The 17,216-nt window shown below is 42.0% G+C and overlaps 2 protein-coding genes across 6 annotated transcripts in view; both read left to right on the forward strand.

Moving 5' to 3' along the window:
* LOC106043342 (inactive cell surface hyaluronidase CEMIP2-like) overlaps positions 1 to 17,216 on the forward strand; it is a 52,885-nt gene that overhangs the window by 27,914 nt on the left and 7,755 nt on the right. For all 4 annotated transcript variants that reach the window (XR_010834197.1, XM_067003787.1, XM_048071907.2 and 1 more), the window contains 2 exons: positions 3,841 to 4,049; positions 15,696 to 15,878. Coding sequence is in view for 3 of the 4 variants with exons in the window: in XM_067003787.1 (XP_066859888.1) it covers positions 3,841 to 4,049; positions 15,696 to 15,878 (392 nt within the window). In the remaining variant the exon portion in view is untranslated. The remainder of the gene's footprint in view (positions 1 to 3,840; positions 4,050 to 15,695; positions 15,879 to 17,216) is intronic.
* Positions 1 to 17,216, forward strand: part of CEMIP (cell migration inducing hyaluronidase 1) — a 108,756-nt gene that overhangs the window by 21,269 nt on the left and 70,271 nt on the right. The gene's annotated exons all lie outside the window — the stretch shown is intronic.

The following is a 17,216-nucleotide window of genomic DNA, read 5'->3' on the forward strand; positions in this document are numbered from 1 at the left end:
GGATGTTTTAATCTGGCGACTCAGGCTGATGTTCCCACCTTCCCAACGTTGGTTCGTGGCCCTTCCTCACCATGTCCAAGGAGCATTACGCCACCTTCCCCACGTGGTGTCTGAGAGCTTCCTTCAGTGGGAAGTACTGAGAAGTGCATTGTGCTTTGGCTCCAACGTTGCCTTTCGCTACCAACAAAGAGTTGTGGGACCAGCTTAAGATCGTGAGATTTACGTAGACAAGAACTATCAGGCCTCTTTGTCCTCCCCTTTGGATTCTGAAGTCTGTAGGGTTATCGTTGTACAAACGAGACCAAATCCTTTTTTATTTATTTTTTTCATGACAGCTGAAACTCTCATGTAATGTAAACACAGCCAAGCTTTAAGGAAGAACATCAGAGAGAGGGAGACTGACAAGGAAATCACAAGAGTTGGCAGCACCACAGCTTCTGGGAATCTCTGTGAGTCACTCAGACTCTGTCAGCAGGGTGTTGAGGTTCTCGGTGTCCTCTCAACCTGATTTTCAGCTGTTGCAGAGGCTAATAATAAAAGAAAAATGTAGGGAGAGGTCCATTCCATAGTTCTCTCCATGTAGGTGGGTGAGATTTCCAAAAGCACTGACCTGGAGACTCCTCAACACCTGCATTACTTGTGAAAATGTAAATGAGATTCCTCAACCATTTCTGATTTTTATATACACAGCAAGAGAAGTGCCCTGGTGCCTACTGGGCAGTTGAAGCTGTGCACTTACTGCTTCCTTGAAGACTTCAGAGAAACTCATCAGGACAGACTGTGAAACCTCTTTTTTTAGTTTCTTTTAAAATAGGCAGAGTTTTTGGCAGTACGTGCTTTTTTCCTTTATAAGCTTAAAAAAAATTAGAGATTCATAAGAGACTGCCACTTAACTGGATTAGTGTCATTTCTGAGTTAAAAAAAAAATCGATGCCTTGCTATTATAAAATACTTTAGTTAATGCTGATGATTTTTCACCGGTTCGCTCCAAAAAGTCACCACCTTACTGCAGACTGCTGAACTAGAAATTGTTCCATTTCTGTTAACTCTGTTTTTGCAACTACAATAACCCTGCACATGTAAGTTGCATATGTCCAGTAGGTAGCCACTTATCTATTAAGTGCTGCATAGCTGGTTTTCACAATCATGCTTTTAAAGGTAAAGCAAGCAAGAGACGCAGTATGTAATGAACTGTGTTTTTCCCAGCAAAACTTTATGATCCCATCATAATGTACTGTGTGGTGCCTGAGCAGTGTCGGCACCTCACAGGCTGGGAAGAAGGAAAAGCCTGCAAGATATTTTTCAGCTAGTGCTCCATATTTGGACAAAGTGGTCCAATTTTGATCTCTGATGCACATCAATGGAAAATGCACACCAAATAAAAATAGTTTTGCTGATGTCAGCAAAGCTGATGTTATTTTTAGGGCTAAAATTGGTCCTAGTATGTCTTACAGGATGAAAAAAATGTTTTTTGTTTTTTTTTTTCTTTCTGAAAGAATTTTAAAGTCTTCACTTGGAAGTTCATAGAGAAAAATTGTTCCTTTGGGAACTGAGCCTACTTTGAACAATTGAACAACCAGAAGAGCAGAAGATGTGTTTTGAGTTTGTCATTTTTAAATGATTTTACCCCAGTTTGACAGCTGACAGCACAGCAGAACAGAAACAATGTTAAAAAAAACTAGAAACACAACCAAACTTTCTCTCAGAAATCAAGATTTTCTGTTCTAGTGCTTTGCATTTTGCTTATCTTCATACTTGCTATCCAGCTGAATAGCAGCTCCCCCATGAATTGTAAAAGAAATTATCTTCTCAGTTTCACAATCTACTTGGGAAAATTGCCATGTAAGCACAGGGAAATCTGACACACCTTTTTAGCATGAAGTGTTAAGCAGCTAAAGTGACAACTATGTCCATTAAATGATCCAGGCAAGCAGTAGGTTCACATTTTAGAATGTTTTAAATAGCTCTTCTCCTTAGGTTGTAGCATCTGGGGTATCTTCTTCTCTTACTATTTTATCATATTTTAGAGTATCATTATGACCCTCTTTCTTCTCTTATGTATTTTTGTAGATCTAAACAAAAAATAACAGAGATGTTGCTAGGAAGATGAATTTTTCATCCTAGAACAAAATTATCTTGTTACACTCCTTTATTTCATTTAGCTCATTAGGAATTAAGAGCATCCTTTGGTGGATGACTCTTCTGGGATTTTAATCTTTTTGTTTTGATTGCAGTCCTGAAAGGGTAACAAAACCCAAGCACTAGAACTAACATTAACTGGCATCACAGCAAGGAGGTCAGGGATTGCATGGCCAGGGATTGGATCCCCTTCTTGTCCCTTGTTCCTTCAAACAGGAGGATACACCACCTCTGTCTTCTCTCAAACGAATTTTGCTGTGGCCAGGGCATTACAATCCAAGAAGAAAGCAATGGCAATCTGCTGCTTTTGGTGTCACATGGTCTGCCAAAAGGCAAACCAAATGTCCTGGCAAGCACTTGCTTCTTGGCTGTGGTTTGGAGTCAGCAAAGCAATTTCTGTTGTATTTTAAAGACGTGGTATCTTCTCTTATTACTAGTGATACAGTAGAAACTAGAAACCCTAGCTAAATGAAGCCTTTGTATAAAACAGTGAGAAACAGTCTGTTTTGGTTTCAATCTGTGTAGCCAAGACAAGGAGAAGAGAAGCAGATATGGTGATGTAAGGGACCAAGGCCTCACAGCCTAGCACTGGAAGGCGGATATCCTGAAAGACTTCATCTCGACCTCTCCTAGTCTTGGCTGTGCCTGTGTCCTGACCTGCAGTATTAAAATCTGCTAGAAGACTGACTCCATTTTGATCTACCTCAAAGACAGAAATTAAGTTTAAAAATAATTGTGCTGAATTGTTGCTCATGTAGAAGCTTAGGCATTACTGAGCTAATACGGATTTTTAGGATGGACATTCCTGTTCTTGAGGCAAACAGCCCTATTCTGCATTGCAAGAGACTGGAGGAAGCATGCTTATAGGTGTTCCCACCTGTCCGCTATGCATTTTCAACCTTTCAGGGAACATGACAAGCTGCCTGCTACATCCCTGTGTTCTGAGACCAGTTTGTATGACAGTTTGTATGCATCCTCCTTCTGCAGTAGAATTTCATAAGGGGAGAAGCAGGTGGACATCATGTATTCAACCTTAAAGATAACGCTTGCCACATGAAGTGGCCTTCATTTAAGTTATGGAAGGAAAGAAGAAGTGTAAAACTGGAGGGTGGTTTTGTAATTGGCCTGCAGGGTTGAACTACAGGCCAAGGGCATCTGTTGGTCCTCAGACAGAAGAACTCTCTGTTGAAATGTGCACCATTGTATTTAGTCTGTAAGATCATACAGTCAAGCCACTGAGTTTTAGCCCCTAAAATTTCAGCCTAGTTTGCTGCTTGAGAGCAGAGATGTGGATTCCATTAGATAACTGGACCTGATCCAAAGCTAGTTGAAATCACTTAAGAGTTTTCTGTATTTTCAATGGAATAAGGCTGTTTTTAAAGTGTAGTTATTTGAATTCATAAAAAACAGTTACTTTGCAATATTTCCTTGATTATCCTTTTCCCTGAAGATTTTGAATAGTGAATGTTTTTATGGTGCTGTACAATTCATATCTCACTTCATGGTGTCCCCACAAAGGACTGCAGATGCTATTTCTGTTTTACCTTTTTATTTGAACTGGAAATGTTTCAGTGACTTTCCAAACGTTCTGAGTTCTTCACTGGCAAAAAACATTTACAGGCAACGATGATCAAATGCACATGTTATGGCTGAGCCTGGCTAGTTTAATGGATATGTTTGTCATTTTCCTTTCACCCTCAGCTTTATATTCAGGCCAGGCGCCCTGAGAATCTGACCCTATCCATTGCCAGAGCAACATACTCTTCCCACCCCTTGCAGTTGCAAGGCGTGAACAGAGGAGCACCATACCAGCAGTACCAGCCAGTTGTCATGCTGGAGCAGGCTTATATCATCCAGTGGGATGGAAGAGCACCTGAGGATATCATCCTGTACCCAATCAACTTCAACAGGTACTCCCCTATGTTGTTAGAAGATGTTCTGTTTTAAAAGTTCTGGAGCTCTAACAATTTCCCAGGCTCTTTGCAACTCAACCTTTGAATGTTTCTGCAATTTCTGAGAGCACCAAAGCAAGGTGTTAATGACTGGCACTTACCAATGCAAAGAGTTGCCTCTGCTTCCACTTTGTTCCCGCTTTACTGATGTACAGAGATGTTTCCCTTTCCAGTAAGTTTTGAAACAGAATCCAAGTAAGTCCTGGCCTTCTGTCCCTGAAATCCCTCCAGAAGAGCTCTGGCTCTTGTTCATTTGTTTGTACTAGTTGCTGCACACATAATTTATCTCCCATATATATAAAGTGCAGAAGTCCATCAGAATGTGCACAGAGCCTTGCATCTTCTCTAATCCAAACAGTACTGTGATCACTGTTGTTTTCTACACAATATTTTAAAGCATTAGGACTTGGTACAACAAAATTGCAGGCTGTGCTGTATTTATTTTCCATGTTTTCTTCCATCTCATCTAGCGTTACATAAAAGCAAGGCATAGCTGGTTTAGACCTACCTTTTTCCCTTGCAATCTGTTTCATTTTGCATAATTTCTTTTACAGTTTTCAGTACTGGTTCAGGACCAATGTTCTTCTTTCTTTGGTGAAATTACTTGTCCTTTTCACTGGTACACCTGCTAGGAGAGAGTCCTGTGATCTATTCGGCTTAGCTGTGACAGACATCGCCAAGGTTAGCAGAGATTTGTTGCAAGAGATGAGAACCAAAAAAACACCTGACCATACCCCTGGGTTCTGCAGTTTCTGTGGCTCCTTAGTTTCCTAATAAAAAGGCAGTGCAGGAAGAGAATTTGCATTATGCAAATGAGATCTTTCATAACTACATGTAACCCAGCCACACGGAGGCTTGGATTTGCAAAGCAGGTATTACGTAGCTGACATAAAAGAAGTCAGAGGCATAGAGGATGTGAAGTAGCACATACCACTAGTAAATGTGGCGGATTTCGAGGTCCATCCTGTATTATCCACCAAGCCCCACACCCATTCTCTGATCCTCTAGCAGAGAGTCACTGCCATAGTTTCAGCTTAGGATAGTTTTAGCAAAGGCTTGAACAATGTTTGGGTCCCCTGAACTTTGGAGCTGATGAAATTTGGGGAAAATACTATCTGCAGTCCAGTTATGAAGCCTCGTGGAAATGTAGCTGAGAAAGGCAATGTTTTCTCTTTATGCATCACATGCATTTTTGTAAATGATGTGTAACTGGTCCTCTTTGGACTGAAAAATGTAGATAGCTGTAGGGCCATGACCGAGTCACGGGAGGAGCTGTGGTTGGATGTTCCTGTCACAGAGGAATGATTAGAACTAAGTCACTCTTTTCTCTATTAATATAAGGTCATGCACTTTAAGGAAGAGGAAAACCCTTTAGTCAATCATGGGCAAGCTGAGGTTTGCAATTATTATCTGTCTTTAAATAATTAGCTATTTCCTCGTAATTATAGACCTAACTCTTCTGCCTGCGTATACGGTGATTACCGTATCACTATGCCAGATAGTACTTGCCAAAGCTTTGGCCTGTGGTCTTCAAGCACAGATTCAAATTTGAAGGCAGCACTGGGTAACTGATAAAACTCAGTTTGATGTTCAGCCCTTGTTCAAGCAGCAACAGATTTAACTTTTACTATTGAAAACCACAATGTGTTTGTGGTAGTCTTTGTCTCGTGTGAAACCAATTAAGTTATTTGAACATGTCAAAGGTTTGTAGACTTTTCTGGTCCAGAAACTGTTGGCAAGGTGTTTGTTTTAAAGAACTATAAAAAAGAAATATACTGTAATAAGGGAAAAATATTTTTTTCTTTTAAATTTTACTTCATTTCACCACAAGAAAGATATTGAGTTGCTAGAAACCATTCAGAGAAGAGCAACAAAGCTGGTGAAGGGACTAGAAAACAAGACATACAAGAAGCGGCTGAGGGAGCTGAGGCTGTTGAATGTGGAGGGAAAAAAAAAAAGAGGCTGAGGAGAGACCTCATTGTTCTCTACACCCACCTGAAAGGAGATTGCACTGAGGAGGGTGTTGGTCTCTTTTCTCAGGTGATGGGACGCAAGGAAACAGCCTCAAGTTCTTTCAGGGGAGGTTTAGAATAGATTTTCGGAAGAATTTCTTCATGGAAAGGGTGACTAGGCATTGGGACAGGCTGCCCAAGGAAGTGGTGGAGTCACCAGGCCTGGAGGTATTTAAGAGACGTGTGGACGTGGTGCTTAGGGACATGGTTTCGCTGTGGACACAGTAATGTTAGGCTGACAGTTGGATTTGATGATCTTAAGGGTCTTTTCCAACCTACATGATTCAATGATTTAAAGCATTTTGCTAAGAAATAACTGCGAATGAGATGTGTGACTACTCTGTGTCAGTGCTGTGAGACTTAAAGTTGATGCATTGGCAATGGTGAAATGTACAGACTGCATGCAAAATCATAGGCAAAAGCAATTCCTCTAAGGTGAAAAACAGGATTTAGGAACTTGAGGGAAAACAAGTTTCTGCTTAAACAGTTCCATGTATGATCTTTATTAAACATTGTATTCCAATCATTTCTGGAATGGAAGAAATCTCAAACTGTGGGGCCCAGAGTAGTGAGAGTTGGAAAATCAGGGAAGGCTTTTACCTGTCTCGAGTGGCTTTATGCTTTTTGTCCTTTTTAAAAAATCAAAAATACAAAATAATCTGCCAAAAAATTAGCTCTTAACATGGTTATATCCATGCAAAATATATGTGATGCAAAACAAAAAATGCCTGATGAACTTTAATAGCAATATTCTAGGATTAGTATTTTCAGACATAACTTTAGCAAACAATCAAACTATTTTTAGACTTGTCATTGTAAAATGATGGATAAATATATCCAGGATGCTGCTTTCACAGCTGCCTCATGCTTCTGGAAGGATTTTCTCTGTGCTGGCTAAAGGAAGGTCAGAGGGGAAATAAGGAATTTGACAAGGAGATGTGTACCAGGATTTGCATTTCTTTGGAGGTCAGGCATAGCACTGAAGTTGAATTTTTGTATGATTAACGCTTTCACTGCTTCTGAAGCACTGTAGAGAGACCTCATAAAAGTAATTCCAGTTTAAATGTTTATTAAAAGACTGGAACATCAGGATTCCTCATGTGGGCAGGAGCTGGTTGGGAGGAATTCACAAGGCTCAGTTGCGAGTCTCATCGGGGCACTGCCCAGGTGTCTTTGCTCAGTGGAGGGGGACAACTTGCCTTCTTTCTGCTGTGGCACCTGAAGGATTGCTGCAGTGTGTGTCTCCCGTGCACTGATTCAAGCCATGTTTAGAGGGTTGTTGTTGTTTTTAAAAGACCTTCCCTCTTTGGTTTCTCCACTTGCATCAAAATATGTAGCTAAACCAAAAACATCACTGTGTCTCCACGTGCTGCCATCTGTGGCTGTGCAGTGCAAAGTCAAGTGCAAATGGGCTGCTTCCTGCACTCAGCTTTGCTTCCAACCAGAGCTGTTCTTGTTTGTGTTTGTCAGGGGAGCTGTGGCACTAGCTGACTGGTAGGCAGATATAGAGCCTGGGCTGAGACCTGCAGGCTGTGCTTGCATGCTGCTGGGGAACATGGCTGGCCAAAAATAAATGCATTTTTTTACCGTAGGTAGGGTTGTCTGTCTAGTGGCTGGGAGTTTCCCTGTGAGGACAGGGAAAAGACTGGCTGTTGATGCTTCTGGAAAGAGTTAATGGAGGACAAGTAATTTTGAACATTTTGGCAAATGAACGGAAGGAAAGTACTGGCTAGAATTTGAATTGCCAGGCATAAAGTGTGCTCCAGAACCACTCCAGACCCTTTGAAGGTTGTTTTGATCAAACATGAAGTGTGTGCAAAAGCTACATGAACTGAGAACTCAGACCTCTCCTGCACAGGCTTCATCTCTTTGCTGGAACAGTGCCCACCCCTTCTGACCTGTTTCTGAGTTTTCTTCTTCTTTTTGTGCTTCACAGAAAGATGGAACTATCTGTAAAACTGACTTAAGGGCTTTGCTCAAAATTGCTGTCCAGTTTCTGAAGAACAAAGGCCCGTAGAGAGCATCAGGCTTGTTAAGAGAGGAGGGAGAGGCTGGTAAGACAGGAGGAGAGACGTTCACTTGAAAGTAAGTGCATCCTTTCAGGTGCTGAAAACCAGTACAAGGATCAGCACTTCATAGAGTAAGCAAAGTCAGAAACAAAGTCCATCAATTTAATGACATAGGCTTTGTGTGTGTGCAAGTTCTCTAATTGCAGAAGAAGCTAAAGCACATACTGTTATCAAAGGCACGGTGCTGTTCAGTAAATCAGTCAGGCTTATTTGTGTTATCAGCAAATCTAAAGATAAGAATTAAATCTCCTCAAAGCCCATATCTGAAGTATAAAGTTGTGCTGTGGAAGCAGCCTGAAAAGCAGTGGCAATTAGATTAAACATTCCTTGTTTTTTTATGAGCACAGGCAAATATCTCTATACTTGGTTTGTTGAGGCTCGATGGGAAGAGTTTCCCTTATTAGGGCTCTCTGCTGTGATTCGGAGAATTTCAGGGAGATGTGAGCAGGTAGTAGCATAAAGGGGGTATTTTTTATAGGCAGATTGCCACAGTCTTGCAAGCAGGGGCTTTCATGTGTACTGCAATTCTGGTTGATGCCAGCATCAGGGAAAAGTTCTGGGCAGCCTTCCCTGGGCTTTCCTCATCGGCACCCTCTCAGTTTCACCTGGAGAGGTACAGTGAGGTTTGTAACACTGACGTTGTTTGGTGCCTTGTCGCAGGACCTGAATCCCCATGAGAGGTTTTCCAATGATTTTTTTTTTTTTTGGCAGTGGAGAGCCAAATTTCTTGTCAAGAGCAAACAAAAGAGCAGATGTCCATGTGTGTGCTTGGGCACGTGTCCAGCCTTCCCCACGCTGTGGTATTTGTGCAGGGACGGCGCAGGTGTACTGCTGGATTCCTGCGTTTGCTAGGCTGGAGTTCTGCGCTATGGCTTATTGTCATGTTCACAAGAAAATAATCTTAATTATCTGAAAATTCTAGTGGCTGGAATGAGCTGGCTTGCGTCTCAATTTTGGATTAGAAACAGCAGGGCCTTCTGATGCTGGGTGATATGAAATCTCTAGAATGTTGTCACCTATCCAAAGGTGGAGATTTCAGTGCAAGCAGACAACTTATGTAGACCATGTCTGCACTGAAACTCCAGGGGACTGGTTATATCTGTCTTTTTCAGGGCTGTCTAGGTGGGTGTTTATCCTATGGCTTTTTATTCAACGCCATTCTGATTCATACTTTCAGCTACTTGTCATTTCTGCGATTAAATTCTTTAGTGGTGATAAGGGTTGGAGGAAAACAAAGATAATGAGACAAGGCTAGAATGTGCTTGTTGCAGACTTGCCCAGTTTATGGATATTTCCTAAATTGTTCCTTTTTCAAATTAGTTTCGAATGCACTTTTCCTTGTGCTTTTCAGATTGATAAATGGACAGGAAGGTGAAATTAGTATTTCAAAGTGCAACTAACAGTTCAAGGCTGTGACTGCTTCCTTGTCACTTGTATGTATGTGAGTGCTGACCTCGATCGCCTAGATCTGGATGTAATACAAGTAACACCATCACTATTTCCAATAATAATAAGTAAAGTACTACCTGGGCTTCATAGCTTGTCCGTCCTGATTACATCTGTAATTCAGAGTTAATCATCCACATGACACAGAAATCAGCACATATAGTTGAATCCCTTCTGTCTATTTAAATCCCTTAAATTACCCGCAAGTCAACAAGTGGATGAAAGCCACGAGATTTTTTTAAAAACAACTGGAAAGAAGCTAAACATCTGCCAGAACACTCCATTGCAGACTGCACTGCTTCAGTACATCTGGGCCATGCCGGGTGCTGGCATTACCTTGTGTGAGTGATCCTAAAGCCTTGTCTTTGCTTCCCTGTCTGCAGCCCTTTTTGTTCTATGTCCTCCGTGGCTTGTGCTCACTGCTTGCAGTGGCCAGGGTTAACAAGGAGACTCTGAGGAGACACATCCTTACTGAGCCGGTCATTTTACTGAACGAATTAGAGCAGTCTGAGCAACCAACCACCCCCAATGGCTGTAGCAAACCAGGCTTTTTGGCATTTTGAATCCTGGTATGTGAAACCTGAAGGTTTTCCTTTGCTTTAACTCTTCTCCTGGAACATGGACCTGGGACTCATCAGGGCCACCAGCTTCTCCAGAGCAGGTGTCTGCAAACTAGGCACAGCATCAGGAAAATACAAAATGCACAGTAGTCTATGATACAGTACCTGGGAATGCATTAAAAACAAGATAAATTGAATTGTTTTAGGATTCCTCCAAGAAAGCACGTAGAGTGGGGAAAAAGTCAAAGATGACAAGGTGATGTACTGTATTTAAATGCAGGAAGTTCTTAGTTTTTTGCTTAAATACAATTGCCTGTGAGCCAAATGTTGCCTGAGTGAGATATTGGTTTCATGAGTGTCAGTAGGAGCATACCCTCAGGGCAGGAGCCCTGCTATAATGTGTTGAGTTTTGCACAAGAAAAAATCATTCTTTATGCCTAAGTAGACACATGGATAAAACTCCCCAAAAATTAATTTATATGAGGCATGATCTATGTTTTTGAATTTTTAATAGCATTTCCTAAATGGCAACATTTAGGAAAGGCATTTGAATCCCAACGCACACAACTGTAGCTAGCTAACCACATACCTAACGTGTTACTAGCCCACAGCATGCTGCCTTTCAGAACTGTCTAGCCTTAATAACAAAGTCCTGAAAAAATTTGCTGGACGTTTGCCCAGTAGCAATGTTTGTTGTTATGGGGGTTTGGATGTGTTTAATGGGCTTGAGTCAAAGGCAGAAAATTAAAAAAAGAAATCTAGAAAAAGAGGAGTGGGAGCTGCAGGGAGCCAGCAGGAAATGTGAGTTGAAGAAAAAGAGCTTGGACTGGAGGAAGAAGTGAGAACATGGCCCAGGTTCCTTGCAGCCCATTCTTCACTCTTCTCAGTACTCATGAGACGTGTGGGTATTTCTCATTCCTTTTTCCACACCTCTGATGTTGGTGTGGGAGGAGATGGCCTGTCCTGAATGTGGGTTTTGTGCTGAGGAGATTAAGCCAGGTCTGGGCAGGGTGTCATGAAGTTCGGATATATTTTTGGAGAGAAAAAAACATCTGTATCATGACTGAGATCAAGGAACACTGACCTCCGGCGATTTGTTCTTGAGATGGGTTGGAGGCTGAAAGGTGGCTTTGCTCTTTTTGTCTTTTGAAGTTCAACATTCATCCTGTGAGAGGCAAACTTACAGAAGCAGCACGTGAGGATTTTTGCTTGGTTCCCATAATATGAACAGGAAAATTTCAAATTCCCTGTTCTCACATAGATCTGACCAAAATGTCAGAGGGGTTGTTTTTAAATAGGAGTAATAACAGTTGGGGGAGGCTGACTCACTGGATGAAAGTCTCTTGTTTTTTCAAGCCCAAGGAAAAAGTAAGTAATTTTTAGTTGTACTCTACTGCATTCCCTCATTGGCTTACCCCAGATTTTCATCAGTGAGATCAGGATTTGGACTGTGTACTTCCATGGTCATCAGCTACGTGACACACCATGTCAATAAACATGGTGGAGCTGTTTTTTAGAATAATATTCATCAGCTTAGAGTTTCCCTTACCCAAAATACAGCCAGCAATAACGTCCAGCAAAACCAGCAACCCCATCACTAGACCCTATCCATTTGTCCAGGACTGATACTCCATCTGATACAGTCAAGGGACATGTTCATGGTATTGAACAAGTGTTTGTTTGTCCTCTCCCAGGTGGTGAGAGTCCCAGACATGCACTCTTTCAATGTTTACTGCAGCCAAATCTATCTCCAAGTTATATGACTCACTTTACATCCCACCGCTTGCAAAAGTCTCCCCTCCCTTGCCTGCTCAATCACGTTTCTCTGAGTGGCTTTGCCTTTGGGAGTTTGGGGTTTGACTGTGGGGGTTGTTCTGAGGTTGTAGAGGAGGTGTCTGTGTATGTACATGCAGACCTGTATCTACCATATATCCAAGAACAGGAAACTTCTTGCCTGTTATTTTGCCTTTCCTCGTACATTTTTTCCTTTTGCTTATCCCAAGAAGCCTGTTCATTGCCAAAACACAAGCATAATTTTTAACACTTTGCCTGATGCTTGTGGTCCACCTGAAAGCATAAGAACTGCAAATGTCAAAGCCTTGCTGAAAACAGAATGGCTTCTTGTGTTCCTTTCACCCAGCCATTTCCAAAAGGAAATAAACAAATAAACAAGCTAGATACATTCATAAAAATGCATGAAATGCAATGTGGGGATTGTTGAATGACAGTAACAGAGGGGCAGAAATGCTGGGTTCGATACATGCAGACTCTCAAATACATGCTGATACAGGCAGACTCTCAAATATTTTCCAAGAGGTGTTTGAAACTGGTAGGATCCACAAAATGGTGATGGTGTGCTAGTGCATTTTTAGCTTTCCTCCTTTATATGTCTTTTTTGTAGGGGTGTGTGTGTGTTTAAAAACATATAGGAAAGTTTTGGCCTCATCAAAAGCAGGAATTAGAAAAATAATGTTCCTTATATCTAAAATGATCTTAACTTTAACACTAGATAAGGTTGTGAATGTGTTTACATAGTTTTGGGGTGAAAACATCTTAAACAGCTCAAGTTAGTTTTCTAGATATGTAAATATAACTTCTGTTTAAACTGATAGTTAATTTCAAAGTCAGACTTTCTGCCTGAGCATATTTTCATTTGTTTCTCTTGCAAGAAACTCTGAAGAATGAAAGTAGAAAGAAGTCCTGTGTATTGCTCCATTGGACGACAGTTTGTATATCAATATTCTGACTTCTGTCCTTCAGGGTTTAAATGATATTTTCTCTCTGTTGTTAGTCATTATCCATGGGATAATGTCCTCTCCTGAGTGGGCATTTCTTGCTAGTGCAGAGCGTGTCCCCAAGTCTCTGGGACACCTGCGAGGATCCCAGCTGACGTGCAGGCACTCTCAGCAGCAGAACGAGGGTCCTACAGGATATTTAGGCTGGTTCAAATTTTTCTGATTCTGGCTGCAAATCTTCACCACAGAGTAGCAGCAAGAAAATAAGACAGAATGGAGAATTTGAAGCAGAGAAATAAAGAAGGAGTCGTAGTTTATTGACCACCCTGAAAATGAAAAAGGCTCCTGCACTGGAGACCCAGCCAGGAGAGGTCCTCTGCGGCCAGCGGAGTGGCTGAGGAAGGCACACGCAATTCTGTTTTCGTTTGCAGTGTCTAAGACTGATCATCTCTGCTTGCCTGAGGCAGCACTTCTCCTTCAGTTTTGGTAATCTGGAGAAAAGGCATGTCACCCCTATCTGCTGCCCATCTGCAGGGCAGAGTCCTGCGGGCATCCTGCAGCAGCGCTGCTCTTCCGGGCTTTGCTTTTCTTAGAGGCGGTGGAGCTCTGTTCAGCCACACAGCCAGGTATTTGGGAGGGTTCACAGCAGCACAAGCTGAAGAAACAAAACTGACACTAAGAACTAAATAGGAAGCTGTTAAAATACCTCTAAAATAAAGAGAAAATAACCACCTTATTCTTTCCTATATTTACATAAAGGATAACTTCTAATACCTTCCCTTCTCACATCTCCTGCCAAGCCTTTTGTTGTGGGAATTTTCTTATTTCCATCTCTTATTTCACAAACTCCAGGGTAGGTGCTTTTCATTTGAACTTCTCAGTCTTGATATAATTTATTTCAGAGTTTTACTCAGCCTGCTCATGTGCACAGTAGGCTCTCATACTCATATTCCTAAATGTCCTGGTGACTCAAGACAGTCACAGCTGTAGGTTTTTTCACATTTTTTTTCACTATCCAATTTCCTTTTCTGGTGCCTTTCTTGTCCCCTGGGGAAGTGGCAGTTGGCATAACATGGCACCAAAGCTAGTTCCCAACATCTGAGGGGGATGACGAGGCCACTTTTTGATGGTGTCTTCAGGGGATGAAATGCGCTAACTCAGTGCAAATCACCCTTATGAAACAGCCATATGTCTTGGGACTCCATCCCAAAAATATTCCACAAACATGGTGCATTTCTTTCATTTCCTCTTGTCAGAGGCCAAATCATCTGAAAATATATCCATTTTCAAGCCATCCTATGTTGTGACACAGCTGGATTTGGTTAAAATCTAGAGGGCAGTATCTGGCTCAAGCTGATGGGTCTTTGTATGACTTTGTTTTATTATTCTAGAACAGTCTGTCTCCTCTTCAGCCCTGTAGTAGTTTTGCTTTGTTTTAATGAGAAAACCAGAAAAAGGCTGAAAAAGTTTTGCTATTATATAGTCTATGCACAATGCAAAGTAGAGGTCTAGGCATGCAGATCCCCCAAATTCTCCAAATCAAAAGAGATTTTCACTCCTGTATTGCTCTGCAGGCAGGGATGGATGGTGGGTCACCTCAGTGGAGCCTTAGGAGAAACTTTGTGTTCCTCAGATTTGCAGGGCCCTGGAAGGCAGCTGATGAAGGTGGTAACTGTCTGCCGTTAAGCCAAATTTATATTTTCACATTTTAACCAGGAATCCAGGTAATTAAAAGAATACATTTAAGGCCTTGGTGGTTTTGGTAATATAAGGAAAGCTAACCACAGTAACGGGTCAGGTACCTGCATGTGGTACCTGGAGCCACTTCAGAGGCTGGAGTGGAAACAAAAATAATTAAGCAATTGTCTTGGTATTCTTGGTTTTTCTTTTCAAGTGTAAATGTCTTGTGGCTTTCTGCTTATTCTGGTACAAGTGGATCCTACAGACAGGAAAGGGTGTTGGGTTTTGTGGAAGATTCTTCCCATCAGTATCCGAATTGCACTGCAACTGCATCTTTTGGCTCTGAGTATAAAGTAAAGGTTAATCGTGTGGAGCCAATTTTGGTCTCCATGAGGGTGGTGATGCAGATCACAGGATAAAGGAAAGCCGTGGGGACAACTTTTTGCAAATGCTTGTGCTGAAATTGTGGTGGACAAGAGTTAAAAGACCTTTCAGCTTTACCCTTAGTTATTCTGAACTGATACTGAAGAAATAGCAAGGGAGAGGAGATTTTAATGGAAACCATAATACTAAACATTGCTGTAAAGTGGCGGAAGCAGGTCTCTTTAGACTGTGGCTCTGGTTCAAGTCAGAGATTACTTTCTAATTCCTGAATCTGTGCCCCTGGTGAAATGTCTGCTGGATGCCGGTTCCCTCTCCTGCAGCAGCTCCGGATGAACTAAAACAAGCCCCTGCTGCCTCCGGAGACGCGAGTGGGTATGTGACTGGTTGTACCTCAGCCTTACAGGACAAGGAAGCGAAAATCTCTGGGTTTAAGCCGTCCTGGCACCTGATTCAAAGTCCTCTGAGGTCAACTGGGGTCTCTGGATCAGACCTTTGTAATAAACAGACATCTTTTCCAGACAAAGGAAAAAGTCTGATTTTCTTTGGCTCTGAGGATTTTTTTATTATTATTATTATTATTATCTGTTTAAAAGAGAAAGAAAACCTCAAAGGACACTTCTTTGTTTTCCCCTGAAGATTGTGCTCTTGGCTGGAGACCATCTCTCCTGTACTCAAGCCCATAAGAGCATTTTCTCTCTTTCCTGCTTTTTGCTGACAGAGGAGACTGGCTGCACGTTGCCCTCTGCTACCCCAGGAACACTGTTTTCCACGTGGTGACAGATGTCTATCAGCGACAGACGGGGATGGTACACAGCATAAAGCACTACCTCGCAGCTCCTTCCCGGGCCAGTGCTCTCAACGGGACTGGCGAGAGGCTCTTCTACTTCGACAGAGCATCAGGGTGAGCCCATGACAGACCCCAAGCGAACGGGCAGCATCCCCCTGGGGTCCTCCTCTTTCCAGTCCCACTGCCTCCTTTCCCTTCCTCATAGTTAAACTTCAGTCCCATCCAGCTTGCGTGGTCTTTTCACTGATTTCACGTCAAAATAGTGTTATGGGCTGGCGTAACCTGGCTTAGGTCTGCTTCTGTATCACCGAGCAGTGCTTGGCATTGCCATTAAAAAATAGCTTTTTTCTTCCCTGGCCCTAGCTCCTTTGAAGCCTCCCCCCTGCTGCTGCTCAGGTCGATGGAGTTGCGGGAACAGTGTAAATATTTGTTAAAATCCATTGCAGCCCGAAGGGCTGTGAAAAGGAGCCCTCCTGTGCCTGCTGCAGTTCCAACACTGAGATAGTTTGGGAAATGTCGACTTCTTTGTATTCCCATGAAGACTTGTAAAATGTTCACACTCAAAAAATTAGAGTTTGGAGGGGGAAGGAGGGAGGAGGGAAAAAAATAGGATAGCACCATAACACGTCTTGTATTTTGAAGGTAAGAAGAGAGTCCTAGAGATCACACACCATCTTTATGAGAATCTAGAACACCTTTGGTTACAAAAACATGTTACGAAACCATGTTTCTCAGTCAGCTAAAATAGCTGGGGAGGAAAAAAGTGTTTTGTGGTCTAACCATGAGTCCCATGATGCTTCACCTGACTAAGCAGCTACTTCAGAAATCAATCCACAAATGCCAAATTAGAAAAGAGGATGGAATATGTTTATTCTTTGAACCATAATATATGAGCAATCAAATCCCCAAATGCCTTCCGTTTTAACCAAGCTCCTTGGTGATCACTGGGTCTCTCTCATGATAGGAATTGTGAAATAAGGGGGATTAACGAGTAAACGGTTTTCTTTTTCTTTTTCTTTTTTTCTTTTTCTGTGTGTGTGTTGGGGGGGGGGGGGAGTGTTGACAAAATTCTGTAGACAGGTTGTTTACTACTGAAGAGCAGGGAAAATGCTTACACATGTGGGTCTGTGGGGACAGAGCCATTAGCTGCCAGCAGCCATCTGGACCTGGTGCATGCAGACTGATGGACGTAACCCACCTTCCTTCTAGCAGTATCAGCCTTTTGGTTCTCTGTTTAATTCAGCAGCGCTTTTTTTAGCCTCTCAAAGTACAGAAGTTAGGGCACTGGCTTTTTTCTTTTCCTGTTGTTGTTTTTTAGACTTTATTTCATAATAAGCGGGATGTTTCCCCTTCTTTTTTTAACCCCACGTGCTGGATCCTTGGAGAGGAACCAAGCTTACTCATTCTTTCATCCAGACAAATAGAAACAAATATTTCATTTTTTAAAGAAAC

This window comes from Anser cygnoides, chromosome 11 (genome assembly GCF_040182565.1).
Source record: "Anser cygnoides isolate HZ-2024a breed goose chromosome 11, Taihu_goose_T2T_genome, whole genome shotgun sequence".
Classification (NCBI taxonomy): Eukaryota; Metazoa; Chordata; class Aves; order Anseriformes; family Anatidae; genus Anser; species Anser cygnoides.